General features: G+C 37.4%; 3 protein-coding genes across 3 annotated transcripts; all 3 read right to left on the minus strand.

Moving 5' to 3' along the window:
• Positions 1-209: 209 nt before the first annotated feature.
• Positions 210-13,860, minus strand: LOC131945745 (rRNA 2'-O-methyltransferase fibrillarin). Its single transcript, XM_059306397.1, has 6 exons — positions 13,638-13,860; positions 11,979-12,370; positions 8,120-8,222; positions 5,173-5,271; positions 3,958-4,108; positions 210-660 (listed from the first exon to the last, which is right to left on the minus strand). Exons 1-6 carry the CDS (start codon positions 13,710-13,712, stop codon positions 503-505), a joined length of 978 nt encoding a protein of 325 aa, XP_059162380.1. The 5' UTR covers positions 13,713-13,860; the 3' UTR covers positions 210-502.
• A 408-nt stretch (positions 13,861-14,268) lies between these two features.
• LOC131944865 (uncharacterized) lies at positions 14,269-15,723 on the minus strand. The gene has a single exon (XM_059305742.1). It carries the CDS (start codon positions 15,721-15,723, stop codon positions 14,269-14,271), a length of 1,455 nt encoding a protein of 484 aa, XP_059161725.1.
• Positions 15,724-17,099: 1,376 nt separating this feature from the next.
• On the minus strand, positions 17,100-27,056 carry LOC131945702 (uncharacterized). Its single transcript, XM_059306394.1, has 10 exons — positions 26,695-27,056; positions 25,236-25,342; positions 24,996-25,144; positions 24,592-24,642; positions 22,930-23,114; positions 22,001-22,071; positions 21,613-21,706; positions 21,341-21,459; positions 17,803-17,966; positions 17,100-17,464 (listed from the first exon to the last, which is right to left on the minus strand). Exons 2-10 carry the CDS (start codon positions 25,296-25,298, stop codon positions 17,338-17,340), a joined length of 1,023 nt encoding a protein of 340 aa, XP_059162377.1. The 5' UTR covers positions 25,299-25,342; positions 26,695-27,056; the 3' UTR covers positions 17,100-17,337.
• Between the last annotated feature and the right edge of the window lie 21 nt (positions 27,057-27,077).

Here is a 27,077-nt window from a genome sequence, read left to right on the forward strand (position 1 = left end):
TACTTGTCCTTAGTTTATAGCCGAGTAACCAATGAGTAAGCAATGAGTAACCAATGATCACATTTTTAGCCAACCAACATAGTTATTACTTAACACACATAATATGGCTTAAACATACACAAAACACATAGAGTTGAAATATTGACATAGAGTAGTACAATAACACCAACATTTAGTTGTAGTGAATATATTTGGACAAAACGCCAGAATCAGAATAGTGAACGTTCTTTATTCCACGTTAAAAATTCTTCAAGTTTCCCCATTTTTTTGACCGCTCTCTCTCCGTGAGACATTGAATGAGTTTGTTGTCTGACCACTTAGTGGAGCTATCGGATAGCCGACTTTTGTGTCCAATGTTGTTTTTGTTGGAGTTGTGTGAATACTTTTGTCTGAACTTAGTTGTTGGAATAGTTTAATCTGGGCTTAGTTGTGTGAATATTTCAATCTGATGGGTTTAGTTGTGGGAATAGATTAATCAGATGTTCCTAGTTGTGAGAATAATTTAACTTCGCCTAGATGTTCTACGCCCATTATGACTGTGAGGTCCTCTTTTAAAAAAAGAGTTACGGAACTTTGTAGGGATTGTAATGATAGCCTCATCCTCCAACGTGAAGACTCGGATTTCCTTTACGTCCGCGCTACTGGGGACTTGAGCCGTTCCTGGTAAAAACAAAGATATCAGGTTAACCCAGGCGACTAATTGGTAAAAACAAAGATATCAGGTTAACCCAGGCGACCAATTGGTAAAAACAAAGATATCAGGTTAACCCAGGCGACTAATTGGTAAAAACAAAGATATCAGGTTAACCCAGGCGACTTATTGGTAAAAACAAAGATATCAGGTTAACCCAGGCGACTAATTGGTAAAAACAAAGATATCAGGTTAACCCAGGCGACTTATTGGTAAAAACAAAGATATCAGGTTAACCCAGGCGACCAATTGGTAAAAACAAAGATATCAGGTTAACCCAGGCGACTAATTGGTAAAAACAAAGATATCAGGTTAACACAGGCGACTTATTGGTAAAAACAAAGATATCAGGTTAACCCAGGCGACTAATTGGTAAAAACAAAGATATCAGGTTAACCCAGGCGACTAATTGATAAAAACAAAGATATCAGGTTAACCCAGGCGACTAATTGGTAAAAACAAAGATATCAGGTTAACCCAGGCGACCAATTGGTAAAAACAAAGATATCAGGTTAACCCAGGCGACTTATTGGTAAAAACAAAGATATCAGGTTAACCCAGGCGACTAATTGGTAAAAACAAAGATATCAGGTTAACCCAGGCGACTTATTGGTAAAAACAAAGATATCAGGTTAACCCAGGCGACCAATTGGTAAAAACAAAGATATCAGGTTAACCCAGGCGACTAATTGGTAAAAACAAAGATATCAGGTTAACACAGGCGACTTATTGGTAAAAACAAAGATATCAGGTTAACCCAGGCGACTTATTGGTAAAAACAAAGATATCAGGTTAACCCAGGCGACTAATTGATAAAAACAAAGATATCAGGTTAACCCAGGCGACTAATTGGTAAAAACAAAGATATCAGGTTAACCCAGGCGACCAATTGGTAAAAACAAAGATATCAGGTTAACCCAGGCGACTAATTGGTAAAAACAAAGATATCAGGTTAACCCAGGCGACTTATTGATAAAAACAAAGATATCAGGTTAACCCAGGCGACTAATTGGTAAAAAAAAAGATATCAGGTTAACCCAGACGACTAATTGGTAAAAACAAAGATATCAGGTTAACCCAGGCGACCAATTGGTAAAAACAAAGATATCAGGTTAACCCAGGCGACTTATTGGTAAAAACAAAGATATCAGGTTAACCCAGGCGACTAATTGGTAAAAACAAAGATATCAGGTTAACCCAGGCGACTTATTGGTAAAAACAAAGATATCAGGTTAACCCAGGCGACTTATTGGTAAAAACAAAGATATCAGGTTAACCCAGGCGACTAATTGGTAAAAACAAAGATATCAGGTTAACCCAGGCGACTAATTGGTAAAAACAAAGATATCAGGTTAACCCAGGCGACTAATTGGTAAAAACAAAGATATCAGGTTAACCCAGGCGACTAATTGGTAAAAACAAAGATATCAGGTTAACCCAGGCGACTAATTGGTAAAACAAAGATATCAGGTTAACCCAGGCGACTAATCCCATCCCAGAGCATGCAATAATCTGTGAACCTCTCACTGCTAATCCAACTGTATGGTCTTATTGCCTACAATAATACGAAAGGCCATTGTTGCGCTGTATTGTCTCATTGCCTAAAGTAGTTTCTAATTAAGACTCACAAATATGAAACTCCCAGTATCGAGTTTCTAAGACTCATCAATAACAAGTTTCTAAGACTCACCAATAACGAGTTTCTAACAAGAGACACATTAGTAACAAGTTTCTAAAATTCACCAGTAACAAGTTTCTAAGAAGAGACTCACCAAAAACAAGTTATTAAGACGAGACTCACCAATAACAAGTTTATAAGATTCACCAATAACAAGTTTCTAAGACTCACCAATAACAAGTTTCTAATATTCACCAATAACAAGTTTCTAAGACTCACCAATAACAAGTTTCTAATATTCACCAATAACAAGTTTCTAAGACTCACCAATAACAAGTTTCTAAGACTCACCAATAACAAGTTTCTAAGACTCACCAATAACAAGTTTCTAAGACTCATCAATAGCAAGTTTCTAAGACTCACCAATAACAAGTTTCTAATATTCACCAATAACAAGTTTCTAAGACTCACCAATAACAAGTTTATAAGATTCACCAATAACAAGTTTATAAGATTCACCAATAACAAGTTTATAAGATTCACCAATAACAAGTTTCTAAGACTCACCAATAACAAGTTTCTAATATTCACCAATAACAAGTTTATAAGATTCACCAATAACAAGTTTCTAATATTCACCAATAACAAGTTTCTAAGACTCACCAATAACAAGTTTCTAAGACTCACCAATAACAAGTTTCTAAGACTCACCAATAACAAGTTTCTAAGACTCACCAATAACAAGTTTCTAAGACTCACCAATAACAAGTTTCTAAGACTCACCAATAACAAGTTTCTAATATTCACCAATAACAAGTTTCTAAGACTCACCAATAACAAGTTTCTAAGACTCACCAATAACAAGTTTCTAAGACTCACTAATAACAAGTTTCTAATATTCACCAATAACAAGTTTCTAAGACTCACCAATAACAAGTTTATAAGATTCACCAATAACAAGTTTCTAAGACTCACCAATAACAAGTTTCAAAGACTCACCAATAACAAGTTTCTAAGACTCACCAATAACAAGTTTCTAAGACTCACCAATAACAAATTTTTTAAGACTCACCAATAACAAGTTTCTAAGACTCACCAATAACAAGTTTCTAATATTCACCAATAACAAGTTTATAAGATTCACCAATAACAAGTTTCTAAGACTCACCAATAACAAGTTTCTAAGACTCACCAATAACAAGTTTCTAAGACTCACCAATAACAAGTTTCTAAGACTCACCAATAACAAGTTTCTAAGACTCACCAATAACAAGTTTCTAAGACTCACCAATAACACGTTTCTAAGACTCACCAATAACACGTTTCTAAGACTCACCAATAACAAGTTTCTAAGACTCACCAATAACACGTTTCTAAGACTCACCAATAACAAGTTTCTAAGACTCACCAATAACACGTTTCTAAGACTCACCAATAACACGTTTCTAAGACTCACCAATAACAAGTTTCTAAGACTCACCAATAACAAGTTTCTAAGACTCACCAATAACAAGTTTCTAAGACTCACCAATAACACGTTTCTAAGACTCACCAATAACAAGTTTCTAAGACTCACCAATAACAAGTTTCTAAGACTCACCAATAACAAGTTTCTAAGACTCACCAATAACAAGTTTCTAAGACTCACCAGTAAGAGGCTTGAGGAGAACGAGATCTCGTCTCTTGCACTGGGCGCGTATGGCGCTAGACTGGTTCATCATTTCCTCCCTCTCCACCAGTGTCAGGGGAGGGCTAGTGGCATCCAGGGCCAGGCTGGTGTGCTGTGTCACGTTGGTTCCCTGCAACAGTGTACGCCTATAGTCACCAGTCTCAATATGTCTATGTCAACTGTCAATCTCTATGACAATTGTCAATGTACAATTACACATACAACGTTACACAGCTACACAGACACCTACACAACACAGACACAACTATACAGATACCCCTACACAGACACCACTACACAGACACCACTACACAGACACCACTACACAGACACCATTACACAGACACCACTACACAGACAAAACTACACAAACACAATTACACAGACACCACTACACAGACACCACTACACAGACACAATTACACAGACACCACTACACAGACACCACTACACAGACACCACTACACAGACACCACCACACAGACACAATTACACAGACACCACTACACAGACACCACTACACAGACACCACTACACAGACACCACTACACAGACACAATTACACATACACCACTACACAGACACCACTACACAGACACCACTACACAGACACCACTACACAGACACCACTACACAGACACCACTACACAGACACCACCACACAGACACAATTACACAGACACCACTACACAGACACCACTACACAGACACAATTACACAGACACCACTACACAGACACCACTACACAGACACCACTACACAGACACCACTACACAGACACCACTACACTGACACCACTACACAGACACAATTACACAGACACCACTACACAGACACCACTACACAGACACCACTACACAGACAACACTACACAGACACCACTACACAGACACCACTACACAGACACCACTACACAGACACCACTACACAGACACCACTACACAGACACCACTACACAGACACCACTATACAGACACCACTACACAGACACCACTACACAGACACCACTACACAGACACCACTACACAGACACATTTACACAGACACCACTACAGAGACACCACTACAAAGACACCACTACACAGACACCACTACACAGACACCACAACACAGACACCACTACACAGACACCACTACACAGACAAAACTACCGTCTCACAACTACACAGACATATCTCGTTTCAACACACTCACATTTCTGGCTTCTAGTTCCGTTCTAATATCATCCAAATTGACACTGGTGTTTGAAATAAAGCAAGGATAGATTCGCAGCCTCGGCTTGATGAGCATCAGCTGAAAGACAGAGACACGGTGTCAGTACTCAAATATTGGATTCTACAAGCTGTAAGACAGAGACATGGTGTCAGTACTCAAATATTGGATTCTACAAGCTGTAAGACAGAGACATGGTGTCAGTACTCAAATATTGGATTCTACAAGCTGTAAGACAGAGACATGGTGTCAGTACTCAAATATTGGATTCTACAAGCTGTAAGACAGAGACATGGTGTCAGTACTCAAATATTGGATTCTACAAGCTGTAAGACAGAGACATGGTGTCAGTACTCAAATATTGGATTCTACAAGCTGTAAGACAGAGACATGGTGTCAGTACTCAAATATTGAATTCCACAAGCTGTAAGACACAGACATGGTGTCATTACTCAAATATTGGATTCTACAAGCTGTAAGACAGAGACATGGTGTCATTACTCAAATATTGGATTCTACAAGCTGTAAGACAGAGACATGGTGTCAGTACTCAAATATTGAATTCCACAAGCTGTAAGACACAGACATGGTGTCATTACTCAAATATTGGATTCTACAAGCTGAAAGACAGAGACATGGTGTCAGTACTCAAATATTGGATTCTACAAGCTGTAAGACAGAGACTTGTTGTCAGTACTCAAATATTGGATTCTACAAGCTGTAAGACAGAGACTTGTTGTCAGTACTCAAATATTGGATTCTACAAGCTGTAAGACAGAGACATGGTGTCAGTACTCAAATATTGGATTCTACAAGCTGTAAGACAGAGACATGGCGTCAGTACTCAAATATTGGATTCTACAAGCTGTAAGACAGAGACATGGTGTCAGTACTCAAATATTGGATTCTACAAGCTGTAAGACAGAGACATGGCGTCAGTACTCAAATATTGGATTCTACAAGCTGTAAGACAGAGACATGGTGTCAGTACTCAAATATTGGATTCTACAAGCTGTAAGACAGAGACATGGTTTCAGTACTCAAATATTGGATTCTACAAGCTGTAAGACAGAGACATGGTGTCAGTACTCAAATATTGGATTCTACAAGCTGTAAGACAGAGACATGGTGTCAGTACTCAAATATTGGATTCTACAAGCTGTAACACAAAGACATGGTGTCAGTCCTCAAATATTGGATTCTACAAGCTGTAAGACAGAGACTTGTTGTCAGTACTCAAATATTGGATTCTACAAGCTGTAAGACAGAGACATGGTGTCAGTACTCAAATATTGGATTCTACAAGCTGTAAGACAGAGACATGGTGTCAGTACTCAAATATTGGATTCTACAAGCTGTAAGACAGAGACATGGTGTCAGTACTCAAATATTGGATTCTACAAGCTGTAAGACAGAGACATGGTGTCAGTACTCAAATATTGGATTCTACAAGCTGTAAGACAGAGACATGGTGTCAGTACTCAAATATTGGATTCTACAAGCTGTAAGACAGAGACATGGTGTCAGTACTCAAATATTGGATTCTACAAGCTGTAAGACAGAGACACGGTGTCAGTACTCAAATATTGGATTCTACAAGCTGTAAGACAGAGACATGGTGTCAGTACTCAAATATTGGATTCTACAAGCTGTAAGACAGAGACATGGTTTCAGTACTCAAATATTGGATTCTACAAGCTGTAAGACAGAGACATGGTGTCAGTACTCAAATATTGGATTCTACAAGCTGTAAGACAGAGACATGGTGTCAGTACTCAAATATTGGATTCTACAAGCTGTAAGACAGAGACATGGCGCCAGTACTCAAATATTGGATTCTACAAGCTGTAAGACAGAGACATGGCGTCAGTACTCAAATATTGGATTCTACAAGCTGTAAGACAGAGACATGGTGTCAGTACTCAAATATTGGATTCTACAAGCTGTAAGACAGAGACACGGTGTCAGTACTCAAATATTGGATTCTACAAGCTGTAAGACAGAGACATGGCGTCAGTACTCAAATATTGGATTCTACACTTTATAAATGAGAGGGTGGTGACAACAAACAGAGGACAAGCTACACATTTGTCAGAAGGACAAGTAACCCCTACTGACATCCACTAGTACTAATCAGTGGCGTCGCTAGGTCGGGTGTCACCTGGTGCTGCACCTTATGGTGTCACCCTCTCCCCCCCCGCCACCAAAGTGTCACCCCTCCTCTACTGGTGTCACCCGGTGCGGTGATATTATCGTCAGGCCAAAACTTAATGTCGTCAGATCAAAACTTAATGTCGTCAGATTAAAACTTAATGTCGCCAGGCCAAAACTTAATGTCGTCAGATCAAAACTTAATGTCGTCAGATCAAAACTTAATGTCGTCAGATCAAAACTTAATGTCGCCAGGCCAAAACTTAATGTCGCCAGGCCAAAACTTAATGTCGCCAGGCCAAAACTTAATGTCGTCAGATCAAAACTTAATGTCGTCAGATCAAAACTTAATGTCGTCAGATCAAAACTTAATGTCGTCAGATCAAAACTTAATGTCGTCAGATCAAAACTTAATGTCGCCAGATCAAAACTTAATGTCGTCAGATCAAAACTTAATGTCGCCAGGCCAAAACTTAATGTCGCCAGGCCAAAACTTAATGTCGTCAGATCAAAACTTAATGTCGTCAGGCCAAAACTTAATGTCGTCAGATCAAAACTTAATGTCGTCAGATCAAAACTTAATGTCGTCAGATCAAAACTTAATGACGTCAGATCAAAACTTAATGTCGTCAGATCAAAACTTAATGTCGTCAGATCAAAACTTAATGTCGTCAGATCAAAACTTAATGTCGTCAGATCAAAACTTAATGTCGTCAGATCAAAACTTAATGTCGTCGGGTCACCACTAGCTGCTGCCAAAAGGACAACTAACACTTACTGCTGTGCCATTGTTCGTGAGGTCATATAGAGTTGATGCCCTTGTTATGTTGATTGTGTTTAATATTTGATCATTTGACGTCACTATGACTATGTTTTGGTTCCTGGAAGTAAATTACAAGAAATTAAGTATAAATTATCTTGTATAAATCTAGTATAAATAATCAAGTATAAATGTAGTATAAATCTAGTATAAATAATCTAGTTCTAGCTTTTAGAAATTAGTGAACAATGGCTTACTTTTTACTCTCTTTAATACAGAGTATAGAGAAAGTATTGTATTCGTGTTCAAAAACTTTTTGAAATTTTTACAAATCTAATATATAAAGCTCAGTTCTGTATGTAATGCATATGTTTGTCGTTGGAATTGTATGAATTTAAGTGTTAGAAAATTATCGTGCGCACTTGTCTAAATTTATGAACTAAAAAATTACTATTGAAAGTGTTGGGAAATACTTTTCATTTTTCAAATTATAGTAATAATTGTCGGCATGTTCATTAAACACAAGTTTTAAAAAAAATATCATCTTTTACAAAAATTCTAATTATGTCTTTATTTAGTCCTATAGCACTTACTTCCCTTTGATAAATTAGGAAAACAAAATTACTTCCCTTTATAAAACCATTGCTTTTTGTGGAAAATAATTTACTTTTTAATTACTTTGTTTTGGTGTTGGGAAAAAAATAATAATTACATAATCAGCGGGGATTGATCAAGTGCAAATGTTGTAGGTATTTTACGGATAAGCTTGGAGTATTAAAATTGTTCATTAAATTGAAACAGGCGCGTTCGTTTAAGTGAGTGCAAAAGACTATGAATAAGTTGGGGTACTATAGTCGTTCATTAAGCTAAAACAGGTGATTCCGCCCCGGGCGTTTATGTTCGCGTTAGTGTTTTCTTTGTGTTTAGGTGGGTTTGCGTTAGTGGTTGCGTTTTGATTTGGTTCGTTTTTGTTCTTTCTTTTTTCGTTTTTGTTTGTGTTTTTTTGTTTGGGTTTGTATTTGTGTTTTTGGTTGGTTTTGCGTTTGGATTTGGTTTGTTTTCGTTTGCTTTTTCGTTGTTTTTTTTTGTGTTGGTATTGGTGTGTGTGGTTGGGTTTGTTGTTAGGTTTTTGTTTTTGTTTGTATTTGTAATTGTGTTAGCGTTATGTTTGCGTTTTGTTGTTTTGGTTGGTTGTGGTTTGGGTGCGCAATGCCGGGTTTATGATGATTACTAAACACACAGGTAATGGTCTTTAACAGAAAGGTTTTTCACAGAAGCCAGAGCAGGGCCTGGCCGGGACGGCTAGTCTCGTATATACGAAGTATAGAGAAAGTCTTGTAATCGTGCAAAAAAAAATCGAGATTTTAAAAAATCTCGACGTTTTACACCTCACTGATACGGAAAAACATAATTTGTGTGTGTGTGTGTGTGTCTGTTTGTCTGTCTGTCTGTCTGTGTTGTAAACACGATAACTTGAGTACTGTTACAGCTAGGTTGATGAAATTTTATATATAAGTATTTTTATCAAAATCGTAGATCCGTATCAAATTTTGAGCGATTTCCGATAACCGGAAGTGGTACTTTTTCTAGTTTGAATTTTTCAAAAGCCTATAACTTGAGTACTATTTCAGATAGATAAATGAAATTTCACACGTAAGTAAAATATCTCATTCTCTACCTTCTGTCAAATTTTGAGTAATTTCGGTTGACCGGAAGTAATAATTATCACTCTTTCCGATTTCTCAAAAAACGCATGTGAATTTATAAAGTACTAATAATATTCCGCACTTTTATACACATCTTTATTCGGCGTTCGCTTGGTGCGCAATTCTTTTTTCTATGAGATTCTCTTCTATTTTAAAAATTTTAAGTATTTAAAATGGATTAAAAATCATAACTATATCCTGAGTTCCCATCCCCTGTTGTTTTATATCAGAATATTCGAAAAAGTTTAGGGGAGATCACTTATGAGAGACAGGGACAATCTAGTACATACATTTTCGATTTGTCTACCCAGGTTTAATGAATGGTTTTCAAGTTATCAGCTTAGGAGAGACAGGCACAATCTAGCAGAGGCGTAGCGAGGGGGGGGGGGGGGGGGCGGGGGGTGCGAACCGCATCGGGTGACACCATTTAGGGGGTGACACCAAGGCAAAAAATAGCAAAATATATAAAGACAAATTTGGGGGGGGGGTGCAGGTTTAATGAATGGTTCTCAAGTTATTAGCTTATGAGAGACAGGGACAATCTAGTACATATATTTTAATTTAATTTTTAATTTAAGATCGGAGGTATAAGACGTGATCTGGAAATCGTTCGAGAGATTGTAGAAAACTACAAATTAGTATACTTATATATGAAGCGGTACTCAAGTTATCGTGTTTACAGACACACGCACAAACGGACAAGATGGGAAAACTAATTTATTCCGGCTCCGGAAGGTTATAAAACGTCAAATTTTGTCAATATATCTATCGATTTAGAGTTTTGCACGCTTACTATGCGTCATTTTGTCAATATATCTATCGATTTAGAGTTTTGCACGCTTAATATGCGTCATTTTGTCAATATATCTATCGATTTAGAGTTTTGCACGCTTACTATGCGTCATTTTGTCAATATATCTATCGATTTAGAGTTTTGCACGCTTACTATGCGTCATTTATATTCCCTATACGATAAAGTGAGGAGGTGTACAACGGCGAAAACTATTAAAATTTCATTTAATTTTTCTGCATGGTTAGCTCGGTATACGAGAGAGTAAACGCATTTTTTTAACCCGATTACGCTGGAAGTGCCCCTCCCCCTGTTAAATGAGAATACATGAAAGAGTTTAGGGGAGATCACTCCCACTTTATTTAGAATACAATTCTCGTGGAGGAAAAAAAAAGAGGCGTATGTCATGTAGCACAAATAGAGGGCAGGTACTTAATCAAAGCTGTCAGATGAACAAGCTATATTTAGATGGAGTTACTTAGTACATGTTCAGACTTTCTTTACTTCGCTCATGCCGTTCATGGTTGTTAGCTTGTAGTTCCACGGGCTAGCAAAGAAGGTTGATCAGCTCCAGTGTTTCTTCCAGGAATCACTTCAGGGGGGGGGGGGGGAGCCCCCAAAGAAAGTTTACCCCCCCCCCCCCCAGAACGAAATGGAAATTTATATAGAAAATATATTCCCCCCCCCCCCCCCCCGAAAATATCAAGTGCCTCACCCCGGAGAAAAAAGTCTGGAAGAAACACTGATCAGCCCGTTTGTTTAAGAAAAATCTACACTGCTAATATAATGACATTTCCATGAGCTCGTGTAGATTTCACCATCCCACCCCCCCCCCTCGATCAATGTACATCTTTTATTTACGGATGTGTTTTTAATGCTTCAACTGTTTTGTAGCATTATTATGGCTAGTGTTAGAACTAGCGTGTCACTCACGTTAAGATTGCTAGTGCTACTCACGTTAAGATTGCTGCAGCTAGAACTAGCGTGCTACTCACGTTAAGATTGCTGCAGCTAGAACTAGCGTGCTACTCACGTTAAGATTGCTGCAGCTAGAACTAGCGTGCTACTCACGTTAAGATTGCTGCAGCTAGAACTAGCGTGCCACTCACGTTAAGATGACTAGTGCTACTCACGTTAAGATTGCTGCAGCTAGAACTAGCGTGCCACTCACGTTAAGATGGCTAGTGCTACTCACGTTAAGATTGCTGCAGCTAGAACTAGCGTGCCACTCACGTTAAGATGGCTAGTGCTACTCACGTTAAGATTGCTGCAGCTAGAACTAGCGTGCCACTCACGTTAAGATGGCTAGTGCTACTCACGTTAAGATTGCTGCAGCTAGAACTAGCGTGCCACTCACGTTAAGATTGCTAGTGCTACTCACGTTAAGATTGCTGCAGCTTCTCTAAAGCTGACGTCCTGAGCGTGGCGAGTCCAGACGTAGTTCGTGGCGTTGACCCGGCTGTGTCGTCTGCTGGTCTTCTCATGTCCCACTTCACGTCTGCTTCTTGGACCGTTTTCATGACCTAAGCCACCGACATTCCCGCTTCCTCTACCTCGACCCCCGTCTCCACCCCGACCCCTTTCTCCACCACGACCCCTTTCTCCACCTTGACCCCTTTCTCCACCACGACCCCTTTCTCCACCTTGACCCCTTTCTCCACCACGACCCCTATCTCCACCTTGACCCCTTTCTCCACCACGACCCCTTTCTCCACCTTGACCCCTTTCTCCACCACGACCCCTTTCTCCACCATGACCTTTACCACCGGAATTCTGCAATCAGAAAAAAAGAAAAACAAAACAATTAATTATCAAGTTTAAATAAAACAATCAGTAAACTCATCCACTATAATGCACAATCATCAAATTCATTTTTCTGTTGGAACATACGTTCACTTAAGGGGTCATCCATTTATGGCGTACACGAAGGGGGTCATTCTTAGTTTCGAAACAGTTTAATATATTTTTTAATGACTAATTAAACATCTAATGATATTATAAAAACAGACTTGTATTGCCATCAAAGTGGAACGTATCTGTAAAGTTTGAACGAAATCGCTGCATTTGAAGTGTGTCAAAATTGAGTTACAAGATTTGTCACAAACCGACAAACAAACGAACAGACTTAACCTAATAAAAGCTTGTAAAAATCCTAAAAAATTAAAACAAACACTCATTCTAGGCCTACAGACTAGTGCTACTTAATGAAAATTTTATTTAATTTTCTCAAGGCACTCAAGATTCTACCATTAAATCCGACATTTAACAAAAGACATTTATGATGAGCATATATCCCTGCAAGATTCTACCATTAAATCCGACATTTAATAAAAGACATTTATGATGAGCATATATCCCTGTGTTCATGGCCACATTTGCAGCTATACATACATAATACATCACATATAAGTTCAAAATGACAATTTTATATTGTGGGGGTGAGGGTTTTTTGACGAACGCGCTCGCGTGTGGACAAGGGGCAATGGGGAGGGGGGGTGTCTTAAGTTCACATGTTTTGTGTACACCATTACGGTTAACCTCTAATTTCCTAACACGCTAACATATTATTGTGTTAATTAGGTGTCGCAAACAAAATTAGCAAACTAATCAATACATTCATATACGTTAATAGAAAATATAGACTTATTTTTAGTAAACTTAAATGATAAACTGGAGTTTGAACTTAATAAAAAAAAATCTTAGCCAAAATTTAGAAATTAAATTATTATTTGAAAGTTAACTTTTAAAAAGCTTGGAAAACCTTTGAGATATAATTATTGTAACTAGAATTTCATGACAAAACTTAGTTTTATCAACTGGTGATCCACATTACAAAATGTTCAACACCTGGTGTGGGTCACAACAAAAGATGAAACCAGCGATGTGTTCGGTACTTTTAACTCGTCCTCTTGGTCTCAGGCGTTACAGCAAGCCTATCACAGTTTAATGTCTGCGTCTTTTGATCAGTTCTATTGTTTTAATCAAAGTTCTATATATGGGTGTTTGAACTATCAGATCGACATTCACCTGCTGAACTCACCGTTCTTGAAGACTGAGAGTAAACTACAACACAGAACAAGACGATCAGAATCACTGAAATTAAATGGAGCTTCATTTTAATGGGTTCACTTTGATGACTATAATATCCTAGCTTAAGTCCCCTGTAGAGCTGAATTAATTTTGGGCAAGAATATATCTTGTGAAAGTTGTCATGCGCAGTCCATGTTGTTATGGTAACGAGTTACAAAAATATCCTCTTCCTGCTGCGTACTAGACGACACGATCTGTCAGACGTAGAGTTGTTTACGTCAGAAAACACGGAGTGGACAGGTGATGCTTAGAAAGATGGATTTATGACAGGGGTCATGGTTGATATTCGCTTTGTTTTAATGCAAGTGCTTGTCTATAACAGTACTCTTTTATAAGTTCGTTTACTTGATAAGTCCAAATTTAAGACTGGTTTTAGAACATCAGAACAATTTAGCATTTTTTGCTATTTACAAGACTAGATCATATTCGAAAGAGTTTTTAAGTGTTTAAGGCATAAAAACGACCAACTGTTGCTGAAGTTAAAATTGCAACCTAAGCTATCAGATATTCTTTTTTAAAATTTAGGATTTAATTTACTTTTTTGTTGTTGAAAGAAGTGAATCGAAATTTCGAGGTAGGCTCTAATGAGGACTGTGGGAGGACTGTGGGAGGACTGTGGGAGGACTGTGGGAGGACTGGGAGGACTGTGGGAGGACTGTGGGAGGACTGTGGGAGGACTCTGAGGACTGTGGGAGGACTGTGGGAGGACTCTGAGGACTGTGGGAGGACTGTGAGGACTGTGGGAGGACTGGGAGGACTGTGGGAGGACTGGGAGGACTGTGGGAGGACTGTGGGAGGACTGTGGGAGGACTCTGAGGACTGTGGGAGGACTGTGAGGACTGTGGGAGGACTGTGGGAGGACTGTGGGAGGACTGTGGGAGGACTGGGAGGACTGTGGGAGGACTGTGAAGACTGTGAGGACTGTGGGACGACTCTGGGGACTGTGGGAGGACTGTGGGAGGACTCTGAGGACTGTGGGAGGACTGGGAGGACTGTGGGAGGACTGTGGGAGGACTGTGGGAGGACTCTGAGGACTGTGGGAGGACTGTGGGAGGACTGTGGGAGGACAGTGAGGACTGTGGGAGGACTCTGAGGACTGTGGGAGGACTGTGGGAGGACTCTGAGGACTGTGGGAGGACTGTGAGGACTGTGGGAGGACTGGGAGGACTGTGGGAGGACTGGGAGGACTGTGGGAGGACTGTGGGAGGACTGTGGGAGGACTCTGAGGACTGTGGGAGGACTGTGAGGACTGTGGGAGGACTGTGGGAGGACTGTGGGAGGACTGTGGGAGGACTGGGAGGACTGTGGGAGGACTGTGAAGACTGTGAGGACTGTGGGACGACTCTGGGGACTGTGGGAGGACTGTGGGAGGACTCTGAGGACTGTGGGAGGACTCTGGGGACTGTGGGAGGACTGTGGGAGGACTGTGGGGACTGTGGGAGGACTCTGAGGACTGTGGGAGGACTGGGAGGACTGTGAGGACTGTGGGAGGACTGCGAGAGGACTGTGGGAGGACTGTGGGAGGACTGTGGGAGGACTGTGGGAGGACAGTGAGGACTGTGGGAGGACTGTGGGAGGACTGTGGGAGGACTGTGGGAGGACTGTGGGAGGACTCTGAGGACTGTGGGAGGACTGTGGGAGGACTCTGAGGACTGTGGGAGGACTGTGAGGACTGTGGGAGGACTGGGAGGACTGTGGGAGGACTGGGAGGACTGTGGGAGGACTGTGGGAGGACTGTGGGAGGACTCTGAGGACTGTGGGAGGACTGTGAGGACTGTGGGAGGACTGTGGGAGGACTGTGGGAGGACTGTGGGAGGACTGTGGGAGGACTGTGGGAGGACTGGGAGGACTGTGGGAGGACTGTGAAGACTGTGAGGACTGTGGGACGACTCTGGGGACTGTGGGAGGACTGTGAGGACTGTGAGGACTGTGGGAGGACTCTGGGAGGACTGTGGGAGGACTGTGGGAGGACTGTGGGAGGACTGTGAGGACAAGGGGGAATTGCAGGTTCTCACGCAATTCGATGATATTTTCATGTTTGTTTTGTTTTTTGTTTGTTTTTGTGTAGAAGCGAGTTTTACATTTATGCAAGCCGACATTTTACTCATTGTATTTTATAAAATATATAAATAGATAAAAAAAATTCTACATTCTTTTCATTTGAAATCCCAAAAGCACTGTCTCTTAATTATTTTCTATGGCAGTGTCAGCTTAGAGGTAATGTTTAATGTCAGGATAAGATTAATTCGGAATGATTTGTTATGTTTATTAAAATGTTATGGCTAGGCTGAATTTTATGTAAAGAGTATTTTATTTTCTGTTTATTGATATTTAGAGACATTGTGTAGAATAATTCTGATTGAAATATCCGAAAGTTAAGCTTTTAGGTTAAAATGTGTTAATGTTGACTAAGATGTGTGTTATTAAATAGAAATTTGAACATTTGTATTTCATTTATATGTAAATAATATATATATATATAGGGCCTATATATATATATATATATATATATATATATATATATATATATATATATATATATATATATATATATATATATATATTCCCACGCATATGTATGTGTAAATGTATTTCAGAGAATATAGTCAATTAGCTTGTTGTTGTTTATCCTTCTAGTAATGTAAAATGAGTCTAAATTTAGAAAGTCCATTTTATGGCATGCGGTCCGGGCCCTACTGTACGTTGTGAAACGGTTTGAAATGACCTCATTAATTTCCCACTTGTCATGACGTAGACTTCATGTCGCGTGACTGTAACACACATGAAGACAGTTCTAGAAAATACTGACCGGAGAATATTTCGATTGCAGCTGAAGGAATGTTCATTTTTAGTTGAACAACATTCAACACAGAGTTGATGGAATGTTCATTTTTAGTTGAACAACATTCAACACCGAGTTGAAGGAATGTTCATTTTTAATTGAACAACATTCAACACCGAGTTGAAGGAATGTTCATTTGTAGTTGAACAACATTTTAGTACCTTGAACCACGAACACATTATTTTTAAATTAAGAAATCATCTATTTAAAATGCAGAAACCGGCATAACTGAAATTTATAACTTTTTATACAAAAACACACAGACAGACAGACAGACAGACACACGGACACGTATATATGTATATATATATATATATATATATATATATATATATATATATATATATATATATATAAAGATATATATAAAGATATATATAAAGATATATATAAAGATATATATATATATATATATATATATATATATATATATATATATATATATATATATATATATATATATATATATATATATATATATATATATATATATATATAAAGATATATTTTTTTTAATTTATTGTACTTTTTTAATTGTAGAGTATTAATAAAAACAATCAAACGGCTTCTTATTTTGTTTATTCTATTTGTTACGATATTTCTTCAATATGAAAGAGTGTGAAAAATAAGTGAAGACCACTGGCTAGATTCGACAAGATATTTGCAATAAGTTGATGTTTTTCAAATAATCTATTATAAAATGATACAAAATTAATTCCTCTAGAAAATTTCAATAATTTGATGTTTTTTAAATAATCTATTATAAATTGATACAAAATTAAATCCCCCTAGAAAATGAAGTCTGACTTTATACTGATATTAAAAGTCTAACTAACGATTTATCCATAGTTAAGTCCTGTAGCTTTGTTTCAACATTGCTGAAGTCTAGGCGCTCTAGTCGGCCTTTTGTTTCATACACTCCATGCGAGCTTTGTCTGGACACAAAGGGTTGTAATTAGTTAAGTATTAGTTAATAAAGCCACGCTAATTAGTTCAAGTGTAAGATTAGGCTGAAATATCGTGAAAAATGGTGTTATAGTAGAGAAAATCACGGAAACATAACGGCAGATAAAAACAAACATGTCAACAGGAAACATTACGGCAGATAAAATTAAACATATGTCAACAGGAAACATAACGGCAGATAAAAACAAAACAAACATGTAAACATAACGGCAGATAAAAACAAAACAAACATGTAAACATAACGGCAGATAAAAACAAAAGAAGCACATAAACAGGAAACATTAGCTACATTTGTACAACAACGTACATTAAGCTCAGGTAAAACACGCGCTCAGCAAAGGCACAAATGACGAGAAAGAGCGGCAGGTCCATCCTGGTACTCTCGTTGATGTCCAGGGCTCGACAGAACTTGGCAAGATCGGATTTGTTTATTGGTGTGACCAAAACAATAGAGAGAGCTGTTTCAAAAGCCTGGGAAATATAAATGTATCAAAGGCTCTTATCTTGTACATAGTATCATAGCGTAGGTTTAGTAAGACAGACAATTGACGCAGCCACGAATTGTCAGGAAATGGAGTGTACAATGTTTTAAAAATCTAGCCAAATGTTATTCAAATAAATATGGTGGATTAAAAATAAAAATTGTATCGGCAAAGTTTTGAATGGGGTTTTCAGATTATCGATCGCGGATTTCCTGTAAAGCCAATCATGTGAAACTTCAGGTTATAACTTAGGCTTGATGTAAATAAATACAAATGTAGCATTAAGCTAAAAACAAATCGAGTCTTCTGGATTTACAACTTTTATAACAAAGCTTGAAGAAACAAATTTCAAAATTATTATTTTTTTCTCTTTACTACAGCTTTGATGGCAAAATCTAAAAAAATAAAAAAAAAACAGCAACCCAACGTTTTTATCATTGTCAACAGCAATGATCTCGTCAAACTTACCCGCCCCTCGTGTCACAACCCGTCACAGCAAGATTGTAATAGAGATTGTCACAACCCGTCACAGCAAGATTGTAATAGAGATTGTCACAACCCGTCACAGCAAGATTGTAATAGAGATTGTCACAACCCGTCACAGCAAGATTGTAGTAGAGATTGTCACAACCCGTCACAGCAAGATTGTAATAGAGATTGTCACACCGCGTCACAGCAAGATTGTAATAGAGATTGTCAAAACCCGTCACAGCAAGATTATAATAGAGATTGTCACAACCCGTCACAGCAAGATTGTAATAGAGATTGTCAAAACCCGTCACAGCAAGATTATAATAGAGATTGTCACAACCCGTCACAGCAAGATTGTAATAGAGATTGTCACAACCCGTCACAGCAAGATTGTAATAGAGATTGTCACAACCCGTCACAGCAAGATTGTAATAGAGATTGTCACACCGGGTAACACGTACCAATGTCAATCTGTTAGGTTTAGTTACATTTTTGTATGTAATATAATAGTTTTATTTTTTTTTTCTACTGAACTGGAGCTGTTTTTGTAGTTTTACAGATGTGTTTGTGAAGTGTAAAAAAATAAACCACGCAAACAAAAGATCGATGAACCTATTGTTCATCTGGCTGTGTTGTAAGTGTTCAGGTAAACAAAATTACTAGTGATGTTTTAGGCTACATCAGGTAAACAAAATTACTAGTGATGTTTTAGGCTACATCAGGTAAACAAAGTTACCAGTGATATTTTAGGCTATATCAGGTAAACAAAGTTACCAGTGATATTTTAGGCTACATCAGGTAAACAAAATTACTAGTAATGTTTTAGGCTACATTAGGTAAACAAAGTTACCAGTGATATTTTAGGCTATATCAGGTAAACAAAATTATTAGTGATGTTTTAGGCTACATCAGGTAAACAAAGTTACCAGTGATATTTTAGGCTACATCAGGTAAACAAAATTACTAGTAATGTTTTAGGCTACATTAGGTAAACAAAGTTACCAGTGATATTTTAGGCTATATCAGGTAAACAAAATTATTAGTGATGTTTTAGGCTACATCAGGTAAACAAAGTTACCAGTGATATTTTAGGCTATATCAGGTAAACAAAATTACTAGTGATGTTTTAGGCTACATCAGGTAAACAAAGTTACCAGTGATATTTTAGGCTACATCAGGTAAACAAAATTACTAGTAATGTTTTAGGCTACATTAGGTAAACAAAGTTACCAGTGATATTTTAGGCTATATCAGGTAAACAAAATTATTAGTGATGTTTTAGGCTACATCAGGTAAACAAAATTATTAGTGATGTTTTAGGCTACATCAGGTAAACAAAATTATTAGTGATGTTTTAGGCTACATCAGGTAAACAAAATTACTAGTGATGTTTTAGGCTACATCAGGTAAACAAAGTTACCAGTGATATTTTAGGCTATATCAGGTAAACAAAGTTACCAGTGATATTTTAGGCTACATCAGGTAAACAAAATTATTAGTGATGTTTTAGGCTACATCAGGTAAACAAAGTTACTAGTGATGTTTTAGGCTACATCTGGTAAACAAAGTTACTAGTGATGTTTTAGGCTACATCAGGTAAACAAAATTACTAGTAATGTTTTAGGCTACATCAGGTAAACAAAATTATTAGTGATGTTTTAGGCTACATCAGGTAAACAAAGTTACTAGTGATGTTTTAGGCTACATCTGGTAAACAAAGTTACTAGTGATGTTTTAGGCTACATCAGGTAAACAAAGTTACTAGTGATGTTTTAGGCTACATCAGGTAAACAAAATTACTGGTGATGTTTTAGGCTACATCAGGTAAACAAAATTACTAGTGATGTTTTAGGCTACATCAGGTAAACAAAATTACTAGTGATGTTTTAGGCTACATCAGGTAAACAAAATTACTAGTGATGTTTTGGGCTACTTTAGTTAAACAAAATTACTAGTGATGTTTTAGGCTACATCAGGTAAACAAAGTTACTAGTAATGTTTTAAGCTACATCAGGTAAACAAAATTACTAGTGATGTTTTAGGCTACATCAGGTAAACAAAGTTACTAGTGATGTTTTAGGCTACATCAGGTAAACAAAGTTACTAGTGATGTTTTAGGCTACATTAGGTAAACAAAATTACTAGTGATGTTTTAGGCTACATTAGGTAAACAAAATTACTAGTGATGTTTTAGGCTACATCAGGTAAACAAAGTTACTAGTAATGTTTTAAGCTACATCAGGTAAACAAAATTACTAGTGATGTTTTAGGCTACATCAGGTAAACAAAGTTACTAGTGATGTTTTAGGCTACATCAGGTAAACAAAGTTACTAGTGATGTTTTAGGCTACATTAGGTAAACAAAATTATTAGTGATGTTTTAGGCTACATTAGGTAAACAAAATTACTAGTGATGTTTTAGGCTACATCAGGTAAACAAAATTACTAGTGATGTTTTAGGCTACATTAGGTAAACAAAGTTACTAGTGATGTTTTAGGCTACATTAGGTAAACAAAATTATTAGTGATGTTTTAGGCTACATTAGGTAAACAAAATTACTAGTGATGTTTTAGGCTACATTAGGTAAACAAAATTATTAGTGATGTTTTAGGCTACATTAGGTAAACAAAATTACTAGTGATGTTTTAGGCTACATTAGCCCAGCTAGCAAACAGGTGAACATTATTTCGGCACATATTGGGTTCATTTGTAAAGGGAAACAACTGAAACAATCTCCAGAGCACACACCAATTTAGGGAGAGGAAACAATTCTATTTTAATTCAGGGTGACAGCGTGTCTTTTTGACCATGTGTAAACATGAGGAGGGAGAGGGGGATGTAAATAGCGGCAAGTAGTGTGACGTCATTGACGGAGTCCAGTTGAGACTTACAGACAAAGGCAGCACATCGCTCCCTCTCTGTTTAGTTTTGTTAAAAGCTGACCTGTAGACTTTCTCTCTGGAATCTGACACACGACAGTAGCCCAGCAGGTACTGGTGCACGTTCAGTTCTGTAACGATACAATTTGTTTCTGTACGAACACATCGCACCTGTCACTTTACGACAAACACACATACGAACACGTATACACTAAGTTTTGCCTGATCTACCGTCTTAAAAGCAAATTTTCTAGAGCTTATGAATAAGACGTGCGGCAACTTGCTTTGAAATTCCCTGAGATCGACCGGAAGTAAGAACTTGCAGGTCTGACAACATTCGGCCACCCTTTGTTGCAGAATGGCTTCATCCTCCATTACCTGCAATGTTTCGAGTTAATGTTGAATGGTATCTGCAATGTTTACTGCTTCTTAAGCCAGATGAAAACTATGACTACAGGAATGTCAGTCTTTCGGTCTTGTTGGGACTCCAGTTTTAGCACAACAAGGTTTTCTTCTAGATCTGTTACCTCACTTCACTCACTGAATGTTTATCCAATGTTTGTGTAATCAAACGATGTCATGTGTTATATACCGAGTATTATCTTGGAATACTTGATGTTAAAATGTCACTAATGTGACAAATAAAGCGTGTAATTATGTAATATAATTTACCGGTATACAGCCATCAAAAAGAAATCTGATTGGTTTGCGATTTTCTTGTATCCATTCTCTGGTTATCACAACTGTTAACAGTAAGGTACATGGCATTATGGTACATGACATTATGGTACATGGCATTATGGTATATGGCATTATGGTACATGACATTGTGGTACATGACAATATGGTACATGACATAATGGTATATAACATTATGGTAAATAAAATTATGGTACATGAAATTATGGTACATGCCATTATGGTAATTGACATTAGCAATATTAGGAGTAGAAATAATTAAAACAAAACTGCCCTATAAAATTAGCACATACTTCTTTCAATTCAAAAGGAATTCAATAAGTGCGTATTTTTTTTTATGGAAGAGTAGATTAAATGTCCTAACGTTAATTTTGCAGTTAATTAACGACTCCTACGTTAGCCTTAGAATATAAAAAAGTGGGAATTCAAGATAAATCGACGAGCTGAAAGTTGATCCTAATTGTGAACAGTCATTTGTGAGTTTCATATGAGATTTTAACCTATCAACAACCCTATCACTAACCCTTTTACGACCCCTAACCATTTACCTAACCCTAGTCCTTAACTATAGCCATATAATACCCTTGTTGTTTCTCGACAGGGGTTGGGGGTAGTGTACTGCAGCAGTTTTTTAAAAGCAGATATTCAGCAACTACCTTTGGGTTGACCAGCCACTACCTTTGAGTTGACCAGCCACTACCTTTAGGTTGACCAGCCACTACCTTTGGGTTGATCAGCCACTACCTTTGGGTTGACCAGCCACTATCTTTGGGTTGACCAGCCACTACCTTTGGGTTGACCAGCCACTACCTTTGGGTTGACCAGCCACTACCTTTGGGTTGACCAGCAACTACCTTTGGTTGGGTAGTAATAAACCGATTGTGGGTTGTCCAGCAACTTACCATGGGTTGCAGTAGGTGGTTGCTCGACTTGATCCAGGCCATCACTGGAGGTTTCAGCACCAGGACAGCTTCGACGTATGGAGAAAGATTTGTAGGAGACCATGGATTTGCTGGAGGTCACGCTAGCATGGGAGGCTAGCCATGGTTTGAAGGAATATTTGGTTCTTTCTGTCGAGATGAACTTCCTACAAAAGTTTTTAAAAATGCATGAGTAATGGTAATAGCAAAGGTTGTAATGATAGGACTAATAATGATAACAGTCGTCATATTGATTATTGGGCTGGCGTGGTCGGGTCGGCAGAGCTCATCGTTGCTCAACCGAAAAGTCGCGAGTTCGAATCCCAGGGAAGATGAGGCTCGATAGTTTAGGACAGCTGCCCATTTAAGAGAGAAAACTCCGAAATGAAACAACTGCTGCCTTGTAGTTTGTTCTAGGTTGGCATAAGGCTATAGAGGCGAATCTAAAACCAAAAGCAGGCTGAAACATTAATGGCGCATAACCAGTAGTCACTTAATACTTAATTGTGTTAAAGGGAATTCAGTGGAACATTACAATTAAGAAGGAAGAGGAAGAAGAATATTGTTAATTAATGACATTACAAATGATACAGTGTCTGATCTAGAAAAAAATTATATATAATGTCCAACAGTAATGGGGTGCAGGATACTAGCCTTCGGTCATTTACCACCGACCTTACCCCGGGGGTCTTCTTTGTCCAGGATACTAGCCCCGGCCATTTACCCCCGACCATACCCCGGGGGTCTTCTATGTCCAGGATACTAGCCCCGGCCATTAACCTCCTCCCCCCCCCCCCCACAATACTTCTCTCAATTACCCCTTCGTCTATTACACCCTCCCAGCAACTAGAGTAGGACTTACCTAACTGATTAATTTCAAATTAAACCTAATCTTATCCTAACAATAATCTTAAGGTAAGGGGAGGGCTAGTGCTATAGCTACGTTAGGGCTTTGAATAGGGCTAGGATAAATGTTAACATGTCGGTTTAGGATTAGACAGAATTCTGGATAGAAAAGCCTTTTTCTACCATGTTCCACTGCTTGGTATTATGTAGAATGTCTAAAACAAAAGGAGTAAATAAATGCATCAATTAATTTACTCGGTCGACGTACAGAATCGCTGGGTTTTTTATTTGCTGATACCAAGCACACTGCGTACTGATATAGCAAGCACACTGCTTACTGATATAGCTAGCACACTATGTAGTGATATAGCAAGCATACTGCGTACTGATATAGCAAGCACACTATGTAGTGATATAGCAAGCACACTGCGTACTGATATAGCAAGCACACTGCGTACTGATATACCAAGCACACTATGTAGTGATATAGCAAGCACACTGCGTACTGATATAGCAAGCACACTGCGTACTGATATACCAAGCACACTGCGTACTGATATAGCAAGCACACTGCTTACTGATATAGCTAGCACACTATGTAGTGATATAGCAAGCACACTGCGTACTGATATAGCAAGCACACTGCTTACTGATATAGCAAGCACACTGCGTACTTATATAACAAGCACACTGCGTACTGATATAGCAAGCACACTGCGTACTCAGAATAACGTTTTAAAACCCAGCAACACTTTTGCACGATATTCTTTACAGAGACAAAAAAAGAAGTAAAATTACCTTAACTGTTCGAAATCATCACATATAAGATTCCTTGAGCTTTCAAGTTTTCTATGTCAAAAAGATATATATATATATATATATATATATATATATATATATATATATATATATATATATATATATATATATATATATATATATATATATATATATATATATATATATATATATATATATATATATATATATATACATATTTATATATACACACATATATATATATATATATATATATATATATATATATATATATATATATATATATATATATATATATATATATATATATATATATATATATATATATATATATATATATATATGTATGGATTACTCATGTCAAAGGTCTACGGATTACAATATTTAAAACACCATCTTGTGAGAAAAGTCAGACGTTTAACCTGGTGATTAAATAGGCGTCCAAACCAACGCCATCTTTCTCTAGTCCTCTCTCCGTGACTCGAGGTAAGAAGGTGAGCCTCCTAAGAACTTGTTGAGCTATTATCCAACGAACTTTCTCATGGGCCAATACCTTCTCTTCACGTTGCTTCTGTATTTAAAGTACAAATTCACACATAACACAATCCTACTTCAAAAAACTTCTCATTTGTTTACAATATTTAAATAGCAAGATTTATTACCTTTGCTTTTTCAATTTTCTTCAGTAAGTCTTTATTGTATAAACCGTTTCGTTTAAAAGACATTAGGCTCTTCAAATGAAATCCAGCGGTAAGGCCTTCACCTGTATCTAAGAAAAGAAGACGATATCTTTACATTTACTTACATTACAGGGGTTCCGAAGTTTTTAAAATGCGATATATTTGTTCAAGTTTAAAAATTGATTATGTCATCAAACATTGTTGACAAAAAAATTGAAATATCCTAAGCATATCAACATTTAATAGCAATTTGTTTTAAGGCAATCTGCATCTATCAGTCACAGACATACGTTGCAAACATCCGCTGTCATTGCTTCTTGCTTATACATTGTTTACTTTAGCGAGTTTCGTGTGAAACAATAAAAGTTTGATTTTTGCCACCAAAGACGTGAATTGCATAAAACAATAAAACATTCAATTGAATACAGTCGAATATAATTGGGAGTTGCTAAGCCACGCCATGTAAGTGAGGTAATTACAGAAAAATGTAAAAAAAAGGCCCATAAATGTTTTTTTCTAGGTGCATTAATATAATGTTTGCACACATTGACGCATTTCGACAAAAAGTAGGGGGGGGGGGGGTGACACCAAATACAACGTCCCCTAAAGCGAATTGGGGTGAAATCACATCGGAACTTTACAAATCTACACATCATTTGATCTAGCAAATTATTATACAACAGCCCACATGTGTGTGGTGTGTATGTAAGCGAATGTGTGTGTTTGTGTGTGGAGGAAGGTGACTGTCAACAGTAGAAAAATAGTTGTACATTTGATTGTGCTTAAGTAGTTGGTATATCTATGATGTGTGATATGTTTAATGGGTTATTTTTCTATCCCTATTAAAAGTTGTGTGATATATGGCTAAAATCAATGTATTAATCCATCGTAAATAAATTGAGTTAAAAAAATTGAAAGACGAAAATGGATAATGGAAACCATAAGCAATAAAGAGCGATCAAAACTGGTTGGCTTGCCACATTGAAACATGTTGACTATTTTCTTCAGCTTAAAGTTTTGAAACAATAATCCATGCCTTTAATCATTTTTATCATTAAATATACTTAGGTATATATATATATATATATATATATATATATATATATATATATATATATATATATATATATATATATATATATATATATATATATATATATATATATATGCCTATAGACACCATTAGATGCAGCACAGATTGACACCCGTCCTGGCGACGCCACTGATTACACTTCACATTCTGCCAAGTAAATACGATCAAATGGCTTAAACCTAATATGTGTTTAATAAAACCTTTGATCAGCAAACAAGATTTCTGCGTGTACTAAAACCTTTGATGCGCATATTTGATTTCAGAGTAATAAAATCTTTGGGGAGCATAGGCCTACTTGATATCATTGATATCTGCGTGTAAAATTTCTCAGCCTTCCGCCCCACTCACCGTATTGGCTTTGTAACTTGAAGTATTAGTTTTGACGGGTCCTAGAATCTCAGGTCCTCAATCGGCGAACCCACATATTCGTATGGCTGGTATAAAAAATACTCTAACCTTGGTAGCCAGGCTATCTCCAGAAACCAATTCAATAGCTATTTCAAGCCTGGGAATATGTGGGTGCCAGCTTCCAGTCAGTCGAATGCCTACAGATGGTATTTAACAAAATATATAATCAAGAATTTTCTTTTCTGTAGTAGTTAGTAATGTAAATATTTGAAAAAAATCTAGATCTACCTCCTTTAGGGTTATGTCATTTAAAAAAAAAAAACTTTTAAATTATGAGCTATTGAAGTATGTGTTATGATATTAGACTATAGATTTAATTTGTA

Source organism: Physella acuta, unplaced genomic scaffold (assembly GCF_028476545.2).
Source record: "Physella acuta isolate Inbredline_101_S28 unplaced genomic scaffold, ASM2847654v3 ptg000049l, whole genome shotgun sequence".
NCBI classification, from domain to species: domain Eukaryota; kingdom Metazoa; phylum Mollusca; class Gastropoda; family Physidae; genus Physella; species Physella acuta.

What these genes read in the sequence shown, in the direction of transcription:
- LOC131945702 (XM_059306394.1), bottom strand. Translation starts at nt 25,298, where the DNA reads ATGTCTTTTAAACGAAACGGTTTATACAATAAAGACTTACTGAAGAAA. An exon ending in CGATCTCAGGGAATTTCAAA is followed by an intron (nt 21,460 to 21,612) that starts GCAAGTTGCCGC and finishes GTATCGTTACAG; the next exon opens with AACTGAACGTGCACCAGTAC. An exon ending in GTGTTTTACCTGAGCTTAAT is followed by an intron (nt 17,465 to 17,802) that starts GTACGTTGTTGT and finishes CTTTGTGTCCAG; the next exon opens with ACAAAGCTCGCATGGAGTGT.
- LOC131945745 (XM_059306397.1), bottom strand. Translation starts at nt 13,712, where the DNA reads ATGAAGCTCCATTTAATTTCAGTGATTCTGATCGTCTTGTTCTGTGTT. An exon ending in GAAGCTGCAGCAATCTTAAC is followed by an intron (nt 8,223 to 11,978) that starts GTGAGTAGCACT and finishes ATTTACTTCCAG; the next exon opens with GAACCAAAACATAGTCATAG. An exon ending in CGGAACTAGAAGCCAGAAAT is followed by an intron (nt 4,109 to 5,172) that starts GTGAGTGTGTTG and finishes ACACTGTTGCAG; the next exon opens with GGAACCAACGTGACACAGCA.
- LOC131944865 (XM_059305742.1), bottom strand. Translation starts at nt 15,723, where the DNA reads ATGAAAATATCATCGAATTGCGTGAGAACCTGCAATTCCCCCTTGTCC.